The sequence below is a fragment of the Notolepis coatsorum genome, assembly GCF_963971535.1.
Source record: "Notolepis coatsorum genome assembly, chromosome: 6".
Taxonomy (NCBI): Eukaryota; Metazoa; Chordata; class Actinopteri; order Aulopiformes; family Paralepididae; genus Notolepis; species Notolepis coatsorum.
Genome location: NC_140170.1, coordinates 74,848,888 through 74,864,107, shown reverse-complemented (window position 1 = coordinate 74,864,107; position 15,220 = coordinate 74,848,888). Strand labels below are relative to the sequence as shown.

At 42.3% G+C, this 15,220-nt stretch overlaps 1 protein-coding gene across 2 annotated transcripts in view; it reads right to left on the bottom strand.

The window, feature by feature from the left end:
* The window catches only part of LOC311230314 (transcriptional regulator QRICH1-like), a 46,578-nt gene extending 31,358 nt beyond the window's left edge, over nucleotides 1–15,220 (bottom strand). Inside the window, exons 1-4 of one of the 2 annotated variants that reach the window (XM_084316555.1) lie at nucleotides 15,094–15,220; nucleotides 13,725–13,988; nucleotides 3,993–4,064; nucleotides 1,435–1,539 (exon numbers count right to left, since the gene is read on the bottom strand). In XM_084316555.1, coding sequence (XP_084172681.1) covers nucleotides 1,435–1,539; nucleotides 3,993–4,064; nucleotides 13,725–13,973 — 426 coding nt within the window. In that variant the 5' untranslated portion in view covers nucleotides 13,974–13,988; nucleotides 15,094–15,220. Of the gene's footprint in view, nucleotides 1–1,434; nucleotides 1,540–3,992; nucleotides 4,065–13,724; nucleotides 13,989–14,787; nucleotides 14,975–15,093 lie in introns of those variants that run through there. The other variant, XM_084316554.1, reaches the window with a different exon arrangement.

Below are 15,220 nucleotides of genomic sequence, written 5' to 3'. Positions count from 1 at the left end.
CGGCTGCAGAACTCGAGAACTATTAGGAATGTCTTAATTTTTTATTTTATTGCCTATATTTATTGTAAAGTATAATATAACCGGAAGGGAAAGACAATCATCTGCACCTTTGTGTACACCATTTATCTTTCTCATATTTATATATTCAAAGTTAATTATATAGTTTACACTTTTTATTTTTATATTCAGATAAAATTGTATTGCCTATATTTATGTATTTCTACTTTCTACTATTACCCTGCCCATACCCATGCTGCCTGAATTTCCCCAAGGGAATCAATAAAGGAATATCTTTATATATTATATTACATACTAATGAGACAGAGTGGGTCATTCTTCTTTAGATCTTCCCCCTTTTGTGGACCAATGTAAACAGGGAACAAAATTAACACCCGCCAGCGCCAATGGCGTGTAGATTTCCTCTTTGGCCGGTAAATTACAGGCTACTCAGCCACTCTGGCATGTAAAAGGATTAGGAGCCAACTTTCTGAATTAGGGAAATCAATTTTTAGAACGCATCTTAACCCTTTCACTGCCGCACTACCAAAACGGTTAACCCTTTCACTGTGACAATACACAGAAGGTTAACCCTTTCACTGCCACACAACAGCCGGTTAACCCTTTAACCCCTTTGAAAGGGTTAAAAGACCATGGCATGAATAATAATTTCATTACCTCCACTCTGTAAAAAGTATTTCCATATGTCCGAACACGTCTGACACAGAGAATTGCATGCCGTGTGCTACATGTCCGAAAGGTAACTCCAGGCAATGCCCGGACCCAAGTGCACGTCCGAGCGAGATTTCAAATTACCTGCATTTTAAACTATTAACGTTGAACCTACAGTCCACGCAAAATTATGCTAATAATTCCTTGTGTTGTTTATGATATACATTGAAAACACGTGGTGATTTATCGTTTTTGGCTGGTAAATAATCTGGCTGGCCGGCCGTTATTTTAAATCTACCAGCCACCTTGTTTTTTATTATTATTATTTTTTTTATATACTGTATAATTGTATATAGCCTGAGACAACAAGCATCTTTAAGATGGCTCTAACTAGGGCTGACCCGAATGCTCCGAAGCTTCAATTGCTGCCATGGTAACCAATTACTATTCGTATATGCTTCGTTTTTACCCGTTAGCCTGGAAATAATAATTCAATATTAATTTGAGAAAATCTGTTAATCTCAGACAAGGACATTTAGTCATGAGAACTTTCAGAAAACTCCATCCGCCCCATAGCTCTCATTTACCCACTGTATTGAAACTTTGCGCAGGGGGGGGGGGTGAAAATGAAGCTTGTATTATCTGCTGACAATCACTACTGAAACTTCGAAGGCCAAACGATGGAAATCGAGACGGTCCTATAGCTCTAATAGACAGCAATGCTTTTGACTGGGTGCTTCAGATGAGTCAGTGGTAATAGAGGACCTGGTGCTGCTCCTCGACCAGCTCTCCCTGCTGAACAAGCTGCTGTGCTCCCTGGATGGCCTGGAGGTCCTGTTGGGAGGGAGAGGCCACCTGCAGCACCTGGCCCTGGTAGCACAGAGGCAGAAAGAGTCCAGGCCATCAATCATACTTATTATTACCAATATGTTACGAGCCAATATGCTTTGTGAATTACTCTTTCATGCAATCATTTCCATTACATTTTTATTTTATTTCAAAAAAAAATTCCTCCACGATGATGAAGGATAGTATTTTTCAGGGTTCCCACAGACATTGCAAAATGAAATTCAAGTACTTTCCCAATCACTATTTTTCATTTTAAAAGGGCATTTAAAAGGATACAATTCACTTTTAAATGCTGTTTTTTTTATAGGAAAACAAATCTGATCAAATATGTATGGTTTACCTGTTAAGCTGTAGCCCTATTTTCAGAAATTCCGCCTAAAGGTACATGCCCAAGTAAATGGAAGATTGCTCCACTTCTACAAGGTCAATTTGCATGTTCTTATCTAGGAACATCTATGTATTCCCACTTCCAGTAAGGCTGTCCCCGAACCCCGTTTTTGGGATTCGAACTTCGTCAGGGTTTTTCGAACGAACGTTCTAACCTTAGTTTTTAATTTAATTATTATTTTTTTAAATATATATATATATATTTTTTTACTATCCTCAAACTAAATCCTCAATTAGAATAAAGTGATTAATCTGATTTTATGAGTTTTTTTTTTTTTATTATTAAATCAACTTTCCAGCCCCAGACCCAGCCCAGGGAGAAGCCCCAGCCCAACTAAATCAATTAAATCAACTTTCTTTAATGAATATAACTCATCAGTTTATTTTAATACTATAATATTAGTGTAGCCTAATCTTTATCTGCAACTGTGAAGAAAAAACCCATTGGTTTAAACAGAATTAATAGAAAAAAATAAAGAAAATAAAATAAAAAATTCAAATGTTGATTTAGAATTCGAATGCCAACGTAACGAACGAAGGTTGGGCTCAGCCCTAACTTCCAGTGTCAGAAATATTGTGTCTGTTACTAGGCTTGAGTAAATTGTGATGAAATAAAGGAGAATATAAATTATGAATTTATTTTGCATCTTTGCCGGTGAATAACACCATGAAAACATTGAGGTTCTTTTGATTACGCTCACTGAGCTCATTCAGCACCTTCTTGAGATCAAGTGTACAGGAAATCTAAGCAAATTAATAAAGGGAAGATGATTAAACAGGATTTGTAGATACAGTAATAAATTAGAATCCATTTTAATTATAAATTCATATTTGACCTTGAACTTGACCTTATTATGGCCAAATCATACATCTATGGATAGGGGAAATCGCCTCTTTAAATCTGGATTTAGTCATTTCCTCACAGTTTTACGATAAAAGAGATATAATTAGCATTTTCCCGATAATTCTTATTTTCGGTAAATCTTAAAAACATTGGTAAAAATTTAAATATACACTTTCAGAAATGTTTTATCATGGATGAACAAAACGTTCAATGCAAATGGTTGCTTTGAATTCCAAGGACTTTTTAACACATTCGGGGCCATTGGGATTAAACGGGCCCACTCTAGGAGGCCAGCTTTTCATTACAACGTTTCACTGTGCGTGAGGTTGTTTGTAGAGCTAAATCTATATTATTGCTATGTGTCCATTGTCAATTGACAGTATAAACCTTCCCTTCAATATGCCATAAAGAAATTATTTTTTCATCAATACGTTCCCGTTTTATAGCGTCGTGAATATGAACGTTATATCGGAATGGTCTGGTATAATTCCTGCAACGCTAGTTATAGGGCGCTAAGCTAATAGCGTTAAATCGACTAGAGTTAAACATCTGATATGATCGGTATCATGTTCCACCATGAATGCATGAAAGGGGGGGGGGGGGGGGGCGGAGGAAGTCGTTTCTGATTATTGATTACCAATAACGGCATTCGTTATTGCAACAAGATACGCTGACCGGGTGGATGGCTATGAGAACAAGGCCCGATCAGGCTGAAATTGACGTCAAATCGCTCTTACCTTTGGCCGGTTGGATTCCAAAAAGAATTTCCCAGTTATTTGATCGCCATCTGGTAGATCGATATGTCCATTGGCTGATGCTATATTCCTTTACTGCATACTGAATTCGGCTGCGCAAAAAGTATTCCAGGCGATCTGGTGAAGCCATAGCTTCAGGCTAACCCGGAGTCCACCCGGAGCGAAAAAATAAGTGACACCCGGTCTGCAACAGGGGAAACTGCATTCTCGAGACAGTGCCAATACCAGGATCTGGCCAGCACTGCACTTTCGGAGTACCAATATGCCTTTTCCAGCCAAAATACAGCTCTGTGACATTGAGTAGGATATTAAAATGGAATAAAAGCAAAAACGAGTTTAACACGTATATACACGTGGTTGGCCCCGAAAAAGCACCTTGTTAAAAATGGGCTGTTTAAGGAATTCCAGGCCTCGACTTTAAGCACTTCAATGACCTTGTGCGAACCCTGATTTTTACACTAGAAAGAACCCAATGAAGGGAAGCTCACCTGCACTATTTGCTGCTCAGACCCTTGGTGCACAGCCAGCTGAGGTGAGGTCTCTGTAGAGGTCACCTGTACCTATCAAAGATATAATACATGGAATTACAGTGAGTAATTTAGAACCAGAACGAAGACAATCAAAACAAATGTCCTCAAAAGGGAATTATGATCTGAGGGCGGCTACGTGGCGTTAGTGGGCAAGGCGCTCGCCACGAATGCGTAGACGCTGGGATCGCCTGTTCGATCCCAGCGCTCCACATTGCTTTCAGTTTAGCTGGTCGTCCGTACTAATACACATTGGCCGTATTAGGGGGTGGGAAACTGATGGGTGGGGATCGGGCGTTGTGGACAGCGACTCCTACAGGTCGGTTGGTGCGCCTGCGCAGTAGAATCAGGAAGTGTCGGGGGCAGCGTGAGCCTCCCACGCGTTACTCCTCGCCACTGAGAGATCGAGCTGCACAGGTGAAAAGATGCGACTGCTGTTACCTCAAGTACCGGAGGGGACTTGTGCTATGTATGACTTAGTCCACATTGCAGCCGGCTTGTGGGAGGCAAGAAACAGCGTTCGTGACAGGGGAGGGTTGAATTGGATGATACGAAATTGGGATGGGAGAAAAAATAGAAAAACGGGAGAAAAAGTGGATCAAAAAAAAAAAGAAGGGAATTATGATCAAGGTTCAAACTTCATATAAATGTTACCTAATCAAATTCCATGACTATTCCATGATTTATAGTGCAACTTCCATGGCCAAGACCTGTCAGCGTTAATGTTCAAATGTTAAATCATTTTGTTGTAGGACAGCTGCTTTAAATGTCCCAGGTCTGGCTTTAGCAAGTTACAACCATCACAATCATCTGGTCTGATCACAAGATTTGTTATTTGGGTTATCATCATAATCATCATTAACCTTTATTTTACCAAGCAAGTTCATTAAGATTTAAGATTAAGAAAATGTTTTAAAAGACACAGGTAAACAAGGGAGTAGATACAGTATGAGGCAACACACAACATGAATAAGCAAATCACAGGACAAACTACGGTAGTAGTACATAACAAAACAGGGCAAATGACGATAAACAAGTACAGCATCACAGATAACATGTCAGCACACATGACAGTAGCAACATCACATAGAAGCACACATGACAGTAGCACCATCACACACGACAGTAGCAACATCACACATGACAGTAGCAACATCACACATAGCAGCACACATGACATGGCAGTAGCAACATCACCAGGGACCGAAACTAAAGCCCGCCGACCGCCAGGGGCGGGCTGTTTTTACCTTTGGCGCATGACACTTAGAGGGCTGCCCGCCGTGTGGCGTGTAGACGTGTAGTTCATAACGATACTCTTGTGCGAGTACAGATTATAGCCGCTCGTCTTTTTTTTCTCCGCCGCGAGATCGTTAAAAAACTACAAGTCCCACATCGCACTAGGTCCAATCACAGTAGAGTGACGTGACTGGTTTCATGAGAAAAAAAGCAAATGACCAATCATTTGGCTTGTTTACTTGATTGATTGATTGATTGAAAACTTTATTAACAGATTGCAGAATGGGTACAATACAGTACAGCTCAATACACACAATTGTTAAGGGGATGCAGACCAGAGAAAGACTTTCGTCTTGTTTACATCAGGGTCCCCCATTTTCAATTCATCAGGACATATATGACATACATGACATACAGATAGTCAGTACTGCTACATCTATACATTTATGACATACCAGATTTGCAAATACAGTACTGTTTGTGATACAGAAGGAGTCAAGAAAAGGGAGTATATACATTTGACGTAGAAACTGTACATTGGAGGAGGTTGGGTGGGGGGGGTTGGGTACATTGGGATATTGACAACCATACTGGGTAATTTACATTGGAGGTGGTTGGGGGGGGGGGGGCACACTGTATAAACAAGTAACACTGTACATTGAGGGGGGGGGGGGGGGGAGACACTGTACAAACAAACAAAATTGTACATTGGACTATTGACAAAACCATACTAGGTAAATGACTGTACATTGGAGGGGGTTGGGTTAGGATATTTACAGGGGCCAGTGTTGAATTGCAGTCTCCCGTAGGTGTCCCTTGAGAGAGGTTTTGAAAGTGGGTAGTGATCCACATTCCTTTACAGCTTTGGGTAGGGCGTTCCACATTGATGTGGCATAATTGCGAAACGTGTTTAGTCCCTTATTTGAGCCGAATCTGGGTTTAACATGATTTGTGGAGCTCCCTCTGGTGTTGTGATCGTGGTATTCACTGACCTTTGGGAAGTATTTTGACATGTACATGGGTACCTTGGTCGTGTAGTGTATCTTGTAGACCAGGGCCCTGTTTCTTGTACGTGGTTCAACTAAGTCGATCAAGATGTCATTATCCAGCTTCAGTTAACCCGATGTTTGAAGCCGGGATTTTCCTGTTCCACGAAGGTGGATTCAGTCTCGTTAACTCAAGCCAGACTTGCGACTCAGGCTAAATGCGCGCGGCCGCTTTAGGTGAAAAGCCAGCACGTATCGATGGCAGAGATCCTGATTCTCTAACGGCATTGATTGATTAATTGATTTAAGACTTTATTGACAGATTGCAATACGGCTCAATCGCCTCGCCGACAAGTTAAATGCGTTATCTATAGGCTAATTTTAAGTCCCTCATTACCTCAATCAATCAGATAATATTTCTTTAAACTTGCCTGCTGGATTGAATAATCAAATGAGATCTTGCTAGCGAAAATAATTAGTTAACTGTTATACAGAATTACGATACGGCTCTCTTACCCATTGATTGATGTATAGTCAATCTTTAACTTATCTCCAATGTGGTCTAACGGGTTGTTCTTTTGACTTTCACACAGACGACCGGGGTTCGAGACCCTAGTCGTCTCCTTCTTTTTGCAATATAGGAATAATTCAATTTGGTGCACGTTGAGAGCTATATAAAGAATGACATCCTCAATGCATGTAGATTTATAATATTTTAACTTAAAACCAGGCTACTTTGGCGTATAATCATTAATATTATATTCAAAAAAATCATATTGGAAACACCGGGTTTTGAACCCCGGTCGCTGGGTTGGCAGGCTTGAGCACTACCGCTGCACCACTGTGCCAGATGGGATAAATTCATTGTTTATACATTAATGAACGAGAGACCCGTGTTTAGAATATCCTTTGTTTTGAATGAAGTTTATCTCTTTATCCTCATTCATTAATGTGACGTCAACGGCTCATTCAATTTCTCAAATCCGTCAAACAGCGCATCTCATCAGACATCTTAATCCCAGTTACAATTAAAATAACCACATAATGTGTACATCGCACGAGCGAGCGCCACCGTCGCCACGGTATATATAACGTGCATTATTTAGGACAAAGTGAATTTAGTATCAGCATTTTGGGTCTATTTTACATTTCAAAAGCCCCCTCTGGAAGAATGGAGCACAAAAACGTAATTCAGAATGGTATAATGCAGATCGTAGACTGTGGGAATAGTTTCAGGAAACGGGCTGTCACTTCTTTGCGGGGGCGTGGCTCTGCGTGATCCGGCTAACTTGAACTTGAACTCTGCTTTCGACCAGGCTCAAACTTTTGGATCTGTTGTCATGGTGATTTGGAAAATCCACGTACATGGAACCGGAAAGTCCGGCTAACTCAGTTATCCAGTTAAAGTTATCCGGCTAACTCAGTTATCCAGGTACAAGAAACAGGGCCCAGGCCCATTGCAAGTTGCTGTACTCTGTCGTCTACTCTAAGCCATCCTAGGTTGTCAAAGTGGGCAGGGGTGAGGTGGGTTCTAGGAGTAAGGTCAAGCAGTAGTCTGACCAGTTTGTTTTGAGATGTTTGTAATTTTGTTTTTAGCGCCTTTGAGGTGCTTTGGTACCATGAGGTGCAAGCATAGTCGTAGTACCCCTGAATGAGTGCTCCTGCCAGAGTCTTCAGGGTATTCTTGTTTACCAGAGAGGAGATCCGGTACAAGAATCGAGTTCGTTGGTTGACTTTTTTTATTACATTGGATGCCATTTTGTCACAGGAGAGATTAGCCTCTAGGATGGAACCCAGGTAGGTAATTTCATCTTTCCTTGTGACAATATTGTCACCCACTGTAACTGAGAAGCCGTCGGTCTTGCTGAGTTTGTTATTTGAACCGAAGAGAATGGACTCTGTTTTGCCCATGTGTAATGATAGTTTGTTATCGGCGAGCCATATGCAGATTCTGCCTAGTTCCATCTGCTCTAGTCTATATCGGACCTCCAAGAGTTCTAACGTTACTGTTTAAACAATGACCCAGTCAACTATTCACTTTTAGTTTAATACATGACGAGGCATTGTCTAACGGTATCTAGCTGGCTAGCTACTGATAGCTGCTGATATCAACAAATGCTCCAGCAATAGTCTACTCGAGTGCATAATACCTCCGGTCCCTCGTTAGCTAGCTTAGGGCATGTTGAATGTGATTTGACAAAAGAACGGTAACGTTATAAATAGGTCCAGCTGCATCGCCGGAGAATCCTTGCATGCTGAATGTAGGGTCTAGCTGAATATAGGGTCTAGCTGCAGGGCCGGAGAATCCTTGCTGGAGCTGGAGGCTACTCAAGTATACACACAGACAGTGGAGCTGTTTGCAGATAGCAAGCATTTTGACTTATTGCGTGGTGGCGATGTCTCGCAGATAATACAACTACAAGTATGATTATATAATATATATTTTATTTAAAAAAAAAAATTTTATATAAAATATATATATATTTTTTTTTAATCAAAAAAAATGTGGCAGGTAAGAAATATGCTTGGCGGGTAGACTCTTCCCATCTACCCGCCACTGGCCGGTGAGTCAAAAAGTTAATTTCGCTCCCTGAACATCACACATGACAGTAGCACCATCACACAGCAGCAACATCACACATAGCAGCACACATCATGACAGTAGCAACATCACACATGACAGTAGCAACATCACACATAGCAGCACACATCATGACAGTAGCAACATCACACATAGCAGCACACATCATGACAGTAGCAACATCACACATAGCAGCACACATCATGACAGTAGCGACATCACACATGACAGTAGCAACATCACACATAGCAGCACACATCATGACAGTAGCAACATCACACATGACAGTAGCAACATCACACATGACAGTAGCAACATCACACATGACAGTAGCAACATCACACATGACAGTAGCAACATCACACATGACAGTTAGCAACATCACACATGACAGTAGCAACATCACACATGACAGTAGCAACATCACACATGACAGTAGCAACACCACACAAGACAGTAGCAACATCACACATGACAGTAGCAACATCACACATGACAGTAGCAACACCACACAAGACAGTAGCAACACCACACAAGACAGTAGCAACACCACACAAGACAGTAGCAACATCACACATGACAGTAGCAACATCACACATGACAGTAGCAACACCACACATGACAGTAGCAACAACACACATGACAGTAGCAACACCACACAAGACAGTAGCAACATCACACATAGCAGCACACATGACAGTAGCAACATCACACATGACAGTAGCAACATCACACATGACAGTAGCAACATCACACAGCAGCAACATCACACATAGCAGCACACATCATGACAGTAGCAACATCACACATGACAGTAGCAACATCACACATAGCAGCACACATCATGACAGTAGCAACATCACACATGACAGTAGCAACATCACACATGACAGTAGCAACATCACACATAGCAGCACACATCATGACAGTAGCAACATCACACATAGCAGCACACATCATGACAGTAGCAACATCACACATAGCAGCACACATCATGACAGTAGCGACATCACACATGACAGTAGCAACATCACACATAGCAGCACACATCATGACAGTAGCAACATCACACATGACAGTAGCAACATCACACATGACAGTAGCAACATCACACATGACAGTAGCAACATCACACATGACAGTTAGCAACATCACACATGACAGTAGCAACACCACACAAGACAGTAGCAACATCACACATGACAGTAGCAACATCACACATGACAGTAGCAACATCACACATGACAGTAGCAACATCACACATGACAGTAGCAACACCACACAAGACAGTAGCAACATCACACATGACAGCACACATGACAGTAGCAACATCACACATGACAGTAGCAACATCACACATGACAGTAGCAACATCACACATAGCAGCACACATCATGACAGTAGCAACATCACACATAGCAGCACACATCATGACAGTAGCAACATCACACATAGCAGCACACATCATGACAGTAGCGACATCACACATGACAGTAGCAACATCACACATAGCAGCACACATCATGACAGTAGCAACATCACACATGACAGTAGCAACATCACACATGACAGTAGCAACATCACACATGACAGTAGCAACATCACACATGACAGTTAGCAACATCACACATGACAGTAGCAACACCACACAAGACAGTAGCAACATCACACATGACAGTAGCAACATCACACATGACAGTAGCAACATCACACATGACAGTAGCAACATCACACATGACAGTAGCAACACCACACAAGACAGTAGCAACATCACACATGACAGCACACATGACAGTAGCAACATCACACATGACGGTAGCAACATCACACATGACAGTAGCAACACCACACAAGACAGTAGCAACACCACACATAGCAGCACACATGACATGACAGTAGCAACATCACACATGACAGTAGCAACATCACACAAGACAGTAGCAACATCACACATAGCAACATCACACAAGACAGTAGCAACATCACACATAGCAACATCACACATGACAGTAGCAACATCACACATAGCAGCACACATCATGACAGTAGCAACATCACACATGACAGTAGCAACATCACACATAGCAACATCACACATGACAGTAGCAACATCACACAAGACAGTAGCAACATCACACATAGCAACATCACACATGACAGTAGCAACATCACACATGACAGTAGCAACATCACACATAGCAACATCACACATGACAGTAGCAACATCACACATGACAGTAGCAACACCACACATAGCAGCACACATGACATGACAGTAGCAACATCACACATAGCAGCACACATCATGACAGTAGTGACATCACACATGACAGTAGCGACATCACACATGACAGTAGCAACATCACACATAGCAGCACACATCATGACAGTAGCGACATCACACATGACAGTAGCGACATCACACATGACAGTAGCAACATCACACATGACCGTTAGCAACATCACACATGACAGTAGCAACATCACACATAGCAGTAGCAACGTCACAAATGGCAGTAGCAACACCACACATGACAGTAGCAACATCACACATGACAGTAGCAACATCACACATGACAGTTAGCAACATCACACATGACAGTAGCAACACCACACATGGCAGTAGCAACATCACACATGACAGTAGCAACATCACACATGACAGTAGCAACATCACACATAGCAGCACACATGACATGACAGTAGCAACATCACACATGACAGTAGCAACACCACACATGACAGTAGCAACACCACACATGACAGTAGCAACATCACACATGACAGTAGCAACATCACACATGACATGACAGTAGCAACATCACACATGACAGTAGCAACATCACACATAGCAGCACACATGACATGACAGTAGCAACATCACACATGACAGTAGCAACATCACACATGACAGTAGCAACACCACACATGACAGTAGCAACATCACACATGACAGTAGCAACACCACACATGACAGTAGCAACACCACACATAGCAGCACACATGACATGACAGTAGCAACATCACACATAGCAGCACACATGACATGACAGTAGCAACATCACACATAGCAGCACACATGACATGACAGTAGCAACACCACACATAGCAGCACACACGACATGACAGTAGCAACATCACACATGACAGTAGCAACACCACACATGACAGTAGCAACATCACACATAGCAGCACACATGACATGACAGTAGCAACATCACACATAGCAGCACACATGACATGACAGTAGCAACATCACACAGTAGCAACATCACACATGACATGACAGTAGCAACATCACACATGACAGTAGCAACATCACACATAGCAGCACACATGACATGACAGTAGCAACATCACACATGACAGTAGCAACATCACACAGTAGCAACATCACACATAGCAGCAGTGCAGCACACAACATGACAGTAGCAACATCACACATGACAGTAGCAACATCACACATGACAGTAGCAACATGACAGTAGCAACACCACACATGACAGTAGCAACATCACACATGACAGTAGCAACATCACACATGACAGTAGCAACATCACACATGACAGTAGCAACACCACACATAGCAGCACACGACAGTAGCAACATCACACATAGCAGCACACATGACATGACAGTAGCAACATCACACATGACAGTAGCAACATCACACATAGCAGCACACATGACAGTAGCAACATCACACATGACAGTAGCAACATCACACATAGCAGCACACATGACAGTAGCAACATCACAGATAACAGCACACAACATGACCGTAGGCCCGTAGCAAAACCTATGTAGCAGGCAGCACACATGACAGTAGCAACACCACACATGACAGTAGCAACATCACACATAGCAGCACAGAGCAGAAGAGGAGGTAGCCAGCAGAGGGGTTGAGAACTAGACTATGACTAGGAGCGGACAGAGCAGCCAGAGGGGTCAAGAACTAGACTGTGACTAGGAGTGAACAGAGCAGCCAGAGGGGTTGAGAACTAGACTATGATGACTAGGAGCGGACAGAGCAGCCAGAGGGGTTTAGAACTAGACTATGACTATTGACTAGGAGCAGACAGAGCAGTCAGAGGGGTTGAGAACTAGGCTATGACTAGGAGTGGACAGAGAGCAGTCAGAGGGGTTGAGAACTAGACTATGAAGCGGACAGAGCAACGGACAAAGGGAAGAAGTGAGAAGGGGCAGAGTAGGGTACATGATGCAAAGCAGCTGTCACTGTCACCAGAATGCTTGCAATAGTGTCCCTGAAAACGGGAATAGAGATACATCTCTCCATATTCGTTTTTTGCAGCTTGTTCCATCACCTGCAGTGAACTGAACAGAGGAGCAACACAAGGACGAGTGTGCTTTGGGGATGTGAAACATGTCATGTTTCAACAGTCTGACCTCCATATAAGTGCATCTACAAGTAAACTAGCGACCACTGCTGTCCCTGTCGTCTGCTATCAGCAACACCATTCCTCCCAGGTGTCAGGCTCCCATTCATTTTGAGGACCTAGTCTAAATATTATACTTCTGAAGTGCATATTTCAATAAAACAGACAATTCTGCATCAAATGTACGTTTTATGTGTCTTTACAGATTCATTACCTTTGAAAAAGCAGATTTGTTGAATCTTTTTGTGTGGTTTATCTTTGCCTTGCAAGGAATGTTTGAGCAGTGATTAATCATGGTTCCATGCTGCCTTGCTGGAGTAAATGTTCTAAACATTCAGCCAAAGCTCATTTAATCCACATTTACATTGTTACTATGCGTTTCACTATTAAACCTATATTGATCATGAAGATCCGTCTACGGCCATAATTGATGAGTCCGGTTCCATGACAGTATGAAACCTGTATGATGATGATGAAGGTGGGCTGCTCTTACCGGACAGGCCAGCTCTAGGAGAGACCCGGCCACCTCTGTGCTGTCTGTGTAGACACAGTTGGTACCCTGTTGGTACACCATGGTGGTGGTGGTGGTGGCTGCCCCTCCCTGCTGACTGAACTCCTGCAACACCTCCGGTCCCTTGGCCAGCGACTCCAAGAAGTCCTTCATCCGATGCTGGGGGACGCTGCGGGCCTTCTGTCGCACATACTCGTCAAATGACACCACACCACTCTCCTGCTCGTTCATCGTAATTTGGTTCACCTAGAGAGGATCACAAGACAATTTCAACTCTCTTTACAGGGATAAAATCACATCAAAAGTGGCTTAGAGCCCTTATGTGGTGAGGAAATAAATAAAAGGATGGGGATGCCATGATTACTTGTTTAGTAAGGCAGTACCCAAGGTTACTATGCCATATTCACACAGATAGCAGTAACCTATCAGTGAGGATGGATCAGCATAGTTTCAACAGTGGAGTGATCAACCTAAACACTGAATTCAGGATATAAAGTAAAACTATTTGATGAAACAACGTTATCTCTTGCGGGGGTCAGTTGGGCTGACAGTGGAGTCAAGGGGCAAAGTGCATTTAGTCAAAGTTCCACTAGAATGTCATAGCCTATCACTGTACTACGCCCACCACCAATACAACTTTCTGATAACGTACACATTCACACATTTATTAAATGGCACAAAATGTCCTACAGTATGTGGAAAACGACTAGGCCTATAATCTAGCTGGTCTGCTTGTTAAAATAAATGGACAAGATCAGTGGCACAGCGGAGCAAAATAGTATCTCCTGGTTGTCTTAACAATAACTAGCCAGCTAGCCTAGCATAGCAAGGTACTGCTTTATCACAGACTAGACAACTAGCTAGCAAACCAAAAAAATTATTTTAGAAATAGATAGATAGAAATAGGTAATTAAAGAGGCTGCATTTCTTATAACTGATGACGAACAACAACGCATTATTATTCCACTGCACCCCCCCTATGGAGCTAACGTTAGCTAAATAGCTAACTAGCTTTAGCTAGCGGTTGAGCATCCTCTCATGCTACCTTAAATAAAACCAAATCCGCTCCTTTCCGCCAAGGCACGGCGTTTAAAAATAAAAAGCCGATAAATGCCAAATCGTCAAACAGCTACTATCCACATGTCACTAGCTTCATGCCCCATTCTGCGAAGTCGCCACAGTGTCTCCTGCAAACGACGCGTTGATTAAAATGCTATATAACATGTTTTACTATCAGCAGCAGGCTGGCGATCATGTCACTGACGTGTAGCTTATTTCAATATTTTGTCCCACAGGCGGTGCTTCGGTTTAAAAAAAGAAAAAGGAACGAAAAAAATCCGTAAAGTTTTACCAGTTCGTGCAAAGTCCAGGTGTGGCGATCCGAAGGAATCGCAAGAAGTTTTACCACAACTGTTGGCTACAGAATAAAGACATATAATACACTGTATTCATTCAGTAACATGGTAAAATGACGGAAG